Consider the following 7500-nt stretch of genomic DNA (forward strand, 5'->3'; position numbering starts at 1 on the left):
TAAAATGTAGTGTGAAACATAATTGTAAAGAAATACATGCGGAAGGAAGTCTATTCTTTCTTGAGCATATAAGTACATCTCTCTAGATCTTGGGAAGTCAGTTATTTCCAAGCTTTGCCGCTTACCAGTGCCTTCAGATTTGGTTTCTCTATGTGACCCCCAAGTGGGAAGGTTTACCAGTCTCACAGTTGGCAAGGTTCATGAACAGGTATGCCTGTGCTTATTAAGGTTCTTAAATGGTAATAACTATGAAAATGTTTTGACTACTATGGACTATATAGATGTAGGGGATCATTATTTATATTTGGTCATCTGTCAGTTTCAAGTGGGAAGAAGTGCTCAATCGGTCACTACTAGAGAAATGATTGATGGAACTTTTACATGAAACCAGGTAATTTTGACTCAAAACAACAAACAATTCTGTGGCACAAGAACTACTCTGGCACTGTACCTAACCTCTTTGGTTATTTCCAGTCAGCTCTCACCAGCTCCTTCTGGCCACATTGGGGGCCTTGCCAGACCTTGACAGCCCAGACACATTTAAGGATTTGCCTTAAAGTTCTCTCCCTGATAGCATGGCACTACCTTCCATGGACTCCTCCACTCAAATGTTATTTCTTTACAGAATGGTTTCCTGACCAACTCATCAAAGGTTGTTTTTATTGTAATGTACAAACGCACTGCCATGAATTCAATTCCAACCCATAGCACCCCTATGTCGGGTTTCCCACGGGTGACTCTTAAGGAGCAGACACCCTCCTCTTTCTCCCTGAGAATAGCTGATGGTCTTAAGCCACTGACCTTGTGCTTAGTAGTCCAACACCTGCCCAACAGTGCCACCATGGCTCCTCTATTGTAGCTTATATCATTGTATCTTTCTCTTTTATTGTTTTCACGGTAATATGATTGGGCTTCAAAAGTTGGTGGAAAATGGAAGTAAGAGATAATGAAATATGATCCACAAACTTTTTGAAGCCCCTTTATATGAAGTCTTTATGATTGTGGAGACCATGGATGAAGGCCCAAGACATGATTAGCCCTCAAAAATATTTGGGAGATGAACAAATGTTAATTCGGCAGAAAGCTATAGACTTACACATCTGGACCCATAAGCAGAATACTTAATGTGTCCTTTTATCATGATTCCAAATACACGACGGGCTGCGCTTGACTGAACTGGCTGGCTGCGCCATAACCAGACCGATCAGTGTGATGGAATGGTTGGGAAGGCTGACTTGAGGTTCTTAACTGATCTATTTCACAGGGACCCTGTCCTAAACCCCACTTGCCTTGTTGTTGTTGTTGTTGTTTAACTTGCTTTTGAAAAGTTCCCATTTAATTTTCCAAACAAAATATTCAAGAAGGATTTCATGATACTGAAAAGGCTGTTTTTAGAATTGCTTCGGAAATAATAATGATCCTAATACTGCCCCTACCTCAAATAATCTTTTGCCCCATTTTACTCATAGGAATACTCCACAAGCTTATAAATATAATTGTAAAATAATATAATTTAGTATTCACTCCTTATAGTTACATGGAAGTCCATGTATATTAAATTTTTACAATTAAACATATTCCTAAATTTACTCACACAATATGAAGGTGAAGCAGAGCTTTCCATAGTACGCATTTTTTCCTCTTGGCAAGCATCAAGCAACTCTCTCTGAGTTAGTGCACCCAGTGCCATCTCCTGGGAAGGCTCTCTCTGGTCACAGTGAATTTTTTCATCAAAGCAGTTTCACTTAAACCTTGTTTTTGTGATGGCTGATTTAAGAAAACAGCATGCAGCTGTGAAATTTTGGTTCCTGCTCAAGAAAAATGTTTTATAAACTGTTGTGATGTTAAACACAGCTTAGAAGGACAGCACTATGGGAAAAACTCAAATGAACGAGTGATTTTTCTCATTGCAAAAAGGTAAAAGTTTGATTGATGGCATACTTCATTCTGGATGTCTCTCAACTTCCGAATGGACAAAAATGTCAACTCATACTGCCTTTGGAGTTTGTTCCACCAGGTCAGACTGTTAATCAAAGTTTCTATTTAGACCAGTAGTTCTTAACCTTCGTAATGCTGTGACCCTTTATTACAGTTCCTCATGTTGTGATGAGCCCCCCAACCATAAAATTATTTTCATTGCTATTTCATAACTGTAATTTTGCTACTGTTATCAATCAGGGGACTTCTGTGAAAGGGTCATTCGACCCCCAAAGGGGTAGTGACCCACAGGTTGAGAACCGCAGATGTAGTGGTTCTGAAAAGATTGCGTAACAGTGTGTGACCCAGAAGGCCTGATAAGGACTGATTTTGCCATCACAATGCACCTGTTCATGCAGTCATCTCAGTGCACCAGTTTTGGCTAAAAACAGCATGCCTCTCCTGCCACATGGACCTTACTCACCTGACCTTGCTTTGTACAACTTCTTTTTGTTTCTGCAAATGAAGAGGAACGTGAAAGGAGATCGATTTTTTTTTGTAATAAATCACTTTATTGGGGGCTTTTAAGACCCTTTTAACAATCCATACATCAATTGTATAAAGCACTTTGTACATATGTTGCCATCATCATTTCCGGAAGGGATAGCGATTTGATGACTTATAAGAGGTGAGGAAAAAAACACAAGGGAGGTACTGCCAGCCATCCAAACAGATAAATTTGAAAAACGTTTCCCAGAATGGAATCACAGATTTGAAAAAATGTATTAAGCGCAATGGAGAGTACTTTCAAGTGATAAAAGGGTGTTTTGTAAAAACAAAAATTAAATACATCACCTTGAAAAAATATGTTTTTTAAGGGGGTGCCCTCTTGTATACTATAGAGAAATACTTGATTTTATTTCCTTATCCATATGGCTTTCTAAAATTAGTGGGTTACTGATTTATTAAGAGAAAATAAACCTAGCCATATATATTATATTATCACCCACTATAAGACAAGAACTGTACTAAGCATAATATATTAAAATAGAATACAATGATCTTATCTTCAAAGGGCACACACCCTTCCTGTGAGTGATGAGGAGAAGGAGGAATGGTTGAGGGACATACTGTTTTATTTTAAGTGGTGGAGAAATACACAGAGTGCTCCTCAATTGTATACAAGGGGCACTTAACTTGCTCTTGGATTTTGGTGGATTGAAGAAGATGACATCATGAGTTATCCAAGTGACGCTTGAGAGTGAGGGTCAGTGAGTAGGGTAGGCAGGAATGAAATTATGAAGACCTTATATAAATTGTTAGAATATAAATGTGGGGCCTGTAAAATATTTTAAGGAGAAAAATGACACATTTAGAATTTGTTTTAATCACTCCAACTTCCATGTATAGACTTTGAAAAGGTTTTTGGTTTGTGTTTTATTGACTACAGGGAAAAACCAGATGTTCTTTAATAAATTCAAGAGAGAGAATATAATGTCCTTTATTGTCTATGAAAGATGTGTTGACCCTACCATAGACAACAAGGACTTTAGAATCTATCTTTTTGAGGTACACAACATCCTTGGCCACACCAGCAGGATCTGCTTTGGAATGCTGACTAAATGAATGGGGCTTTACCCTAGACACAATGGTAGCAGATTAAAGGAACTGACATACTCCCTGGGGCCAAGGGCTGAAATGCCCTAGTGTGAGAGGGACAAATGACTACTATCCAAAGGCAATGGATTCTTGCCTTGAGAATGCCCAAGAAATGGCAACTCAAAACTACCATACATATGATATTTTTATACCCTCCTTGCCTTTTTAAGACATGTTTAGTTCAGTTCTGTCTTTTTGAATGGGCATTACTGAAGGTGTTGCCTAATCTACAACCCTTATTGTGTGTGTAGTGTCCAATTACCTTAATTGTTAATCTGGACACATCAACAATCTATTTTGGTCTAAAAAACTGTCCTGCGCATGTTTACTTTCTTTTTCTCAATAGTGTTTTGTCTATACCAATGACTAAATTAATGGTAATATTAATACAATTACTATATGCCTCATGGAGATAATTTATAATGTTCTTCAAGAAAATAACCGTAATGTCTTTAAAGTGAACCAAGGGCATATATAAATCATAGACACATGAATGGGTTTTGAGCTTGCAATCATAGCCCTAAACTCAGAACAATTAGTTCTTATGACATGTCCCTGCTCAATACCTGTCCCCATGAAGTAATCACTGAAGATATGGGTGATATTGCAAAGTGTGGCAAAGAAAGCAGAGGGTGCATGGCGATCAGAAAGAATGAGTTCTGAGGTCTTAAAGACTTGTCTTAAAATAAGCAGGAATCTACGTGAGGTGTCACCTAAGGCCACATGGAAAAAGGACACCAGCCTACATGATTCAAAATTTTAAATAATAAAATCCAAACCCAGAGGACGGAACTGTATAGACTCTCTACTATAGAGCGTAAATTCTGAACACTTGGTTTGCAGAAAGCAATGGATGACAGCAAAAGCTGAAAACACATTTGCAGGGATCTCCCATGTGGATTAAGCTTCCGGTGAATTCCCTCTGACTATGGACCAGGATGGGAAAGGCCTTCCCTTCAGATGGAATACATTGTTGTGTGGATGACTGCAGTAGTAGACAGGTCAAATGTGACACCTTGTCATTTGATTTCTCTCTTGATCCCATGTATCATTGTTCCAGTTTTTAATATTTTCTACTCTTATTTTCATTGAAGTTTTTCTCTATTTGATTATCTCATTGTTGTTGGACCGTTTGTTTGTATTTTGTTTTGCTTTTGTATGTTCTTCTGTATATGAAACCCAGGATAAGTAAACCTGTAGAGACAGCAACTGGATTAGTAGGTCCAAAGGGCCGTGGCAGGGGAGGTTGGTGGGGAATGGGGAGCTAACAGCAAGTACGAGGAAGAAGAGATCGTGACATTGGTAGTGGTGATGATTGCACAACTCTCGTGAATCCATTGAATTTCTGAAATGCGTCTGTGAATAATATGTCATGAAACTTTTAAAAATAAATGACTAAATATATATTTTATATATATAATTAGACCCCCTTCCCCCGCAAAAAAAGATGTGCCAACTCACTGATAACAAGTGTGCCTGCTCCCCCCCCTTCCCTCCCTCTCCCCCTCCCCCCCTTAATAAAGTATCAACTGGTCCTATTAAGCAAAGATAACGAAAGTGATGAGATGGGGCGTGGATGTTTTAGAACAGGTAGAAGACTCAGCTTCTTCCCTGTCTAGCCAATGGCTGTATAGCCAAAGCCAGAGTGGTGGGCAGGTTCTTTTGAAGTTACCTCTGTGTTCACTTCACCTGTTAGGAGGTGAACGCACAGGAAACCTCTGTGTTCAAACCTCCTGCCCTCAACTTCAGTAAGTGCATTACCAGTGCGTTTGAGGTACGTTGTCTTTGTTATCCTTTCCCCCTCAATGCTTTCTTAACACAGTAGCATGCTTTAACCAGAGTTGAGCGGGGCATTTGCCCAGGAGAAACATGTACACACAGGGGAGGCTGACATGTCTATGCTGGCCTGTTCTTGTCACTGTGTTACTACATGGCTTTGTCTTGTCTAGGTACCTGAATGGCGTGGCAAAAAATGGAGCTGCCCCAGTGCTCCTGGAGCTGGCCAATGAGGTAATGTTGTTGTTGCTATTTTATTTAAACCTGTATAAAACCTAAGGGGCCTATCTAGAGTAAATTTGCTCAGCGTTGTAATTATAATTAACCTTAAAAAAAAGATTTTGAGTTGCGCTAGACATTTAAATTGCTCCCTGGCCTCTTTGTACTTTTAATAATTGGATGAAAGAACTTCATGTATTAATAAATCAGTTAACATAATTAGTCTCCTTCTTTTTAGGCAGATGTATACACGGTTTCTTGGTTTCTTATTTTGTTGAAATTTTCCATCAAACAGCTCTGGGCATGCTCCTCTTGGGCCGCATTGCCTTAATTTAGTGTGAGAAATGCCTTTGTCTAGTATGGAGGCATATGCCAAAAAAAAAATCAATACTGTTATAAAAATTAATAGAGACTATGTATATTTAAATGTAACGTTTACTTGATGCATTTGTTGTTCTTGTTAGTAGTCAACTTATATGACAATGGCATAGACACGCCTTGTAGAGAAGGCTCTTAACGTGGGAAAGTACAGTGCTCTTATTGACACCAAGTACGAGATGATTTATTGAATGTATTTGTTAACTCTGATCGACTCCTGTTTGGGGAAACAAATAATTGCCTTACATTTAAAACAGGAAACCCTAAAGAGTTCCCGTGAAAGAAGAAGCTGTAAAAAGTTCATAATAGTTGCAGAGAGCATACCAAAAAAATAAAATATTGAATTCCTAAACTTTAAAATATTTATCCACTGTAATAAGAGCAATACAATATTTAGTCTGAGTTGGAACTGCTTATGCAAACCTCATAGGGATGGAATGAAATGTACACTGTTTTTGTGTTGCATTATAATGGAAAACATAGAAGCAAGGCAGAAAATGTGTGTTTGCATTAAAAATGACTCGGTACTGTGAGCATTAAGTGTTGCAGTAGCAGCAAGTTCTACATGTTATATTAGCAAGGAGGGATGGCTTCCCTCACAGCTTCTGTCTGCTGTACACTGCAGCAGTCAGCAAATGAGCAATTACCTATCTGTTACTGGAAGGTTTTAATGGTCTAGGCAATATCTACACTATCTGATAGGATAGTTAACATATAGAATGGATTTTTCTCCTTCTCCTAGCAAAACATGTTTTTCTTTTCTTTCTTTTTTTTTTCTATTTCTGAAGCAGAGCAAGGAATGTTTTAAATATCTCCAATCTATTTGTTATGAGCTGCGACTGGTAGTAACGTGACATATGTGAGCTGTAAGAATTTAATGATTCTCCTTCATGGGAAAGACAAGTGAGCTAACAGCATTCTGGATGCAGTATCTAGAAAGAATATGGTGCACCGATGGTACTCATTCTTATAGTTGATGGTAGCAATGGCATGTGCTTTAGCCAGGTGCAATTCATATTCATTTGAATAGCTAATGAATATTTCTGTTGAGCTTAGCAGCTTTCACTGTCCTCCACTGCCATGTTAGAGTCCCATGAAAAATTGGAACCGACCCAACACATTTTCTCCTACATCCATAAAGATGCAATGTACATGACTATATAGCAATATTTAGCCAATGAAAAGAAATAGCTACTTAAAAATACCCCCAACCTCAGCCCACCCATGGGTATAGATTGACACAAAGCAGAGAATGCTTTCTGGAAGATTATTGATGCATTGGGGAAATTTGGCAATGGCTGGTACCAGATGATGGCTTCTAAACAACCAAGCTGCCATTTTTATATGCTAGTCAATAGTTAAATGACAGACTCTTGCGTCTGGTGACAATTCATGTGATGGTGATACTTTATGAGTCAATATATATTTAATCAGTAGAAAGTGTAAAAATTGATGAGAAGTATATAACATAGGTGTGTTTCAGTGCATGCACAGCTCTCTTAAACAAGAGCCCTGCATTGTTGGTGTGAGGGGTAGGGGTACTTGTGGTCA

At 38.5% G+C, this 7500-nt stretch overlaps 1 protein-coding gene across 3 annotated transcripts in view; it reads left to right on the plus strand.

Annotated features, from left to right (window-relative positions):
* Positions 1-7500, plus strand: part of CDIN1 (CDAN1 interacting nuclease 1) — a 250638-nt gene that overhangs the window by 75178 nt on the left and 167960 nt on the right. For all 3 annotated transcript variants that reach the window (XM_045288062.1, XM_004712685.2, XM_030884991.2), the window contains one exon: positions 5526-5586. In XM_045288062.1, the coding sequence (XP_045143997.1) occupies positions 5526-5586 (61 nt within the window). The remainder of the gene's footprint in view (positions 1-5525; positions 5587-7500) is intronic.

The sequence above is a fragment of the Echinops telfairi genome, unplaced genomic scaffold (assembly GCF_000313985.2).
Source record: "Echinops telfairi isolate 266 unplaced genomic scaffold, ASM31398v2 ScPeMD7_18;HRSCAF=68, whole genome shotgun sequence".
NCBI lineage: Eukaryota > Metazoa > Chordata > Mammalia > Afrosoricida > Tenrecidae > Echinops > Echinops telfairi.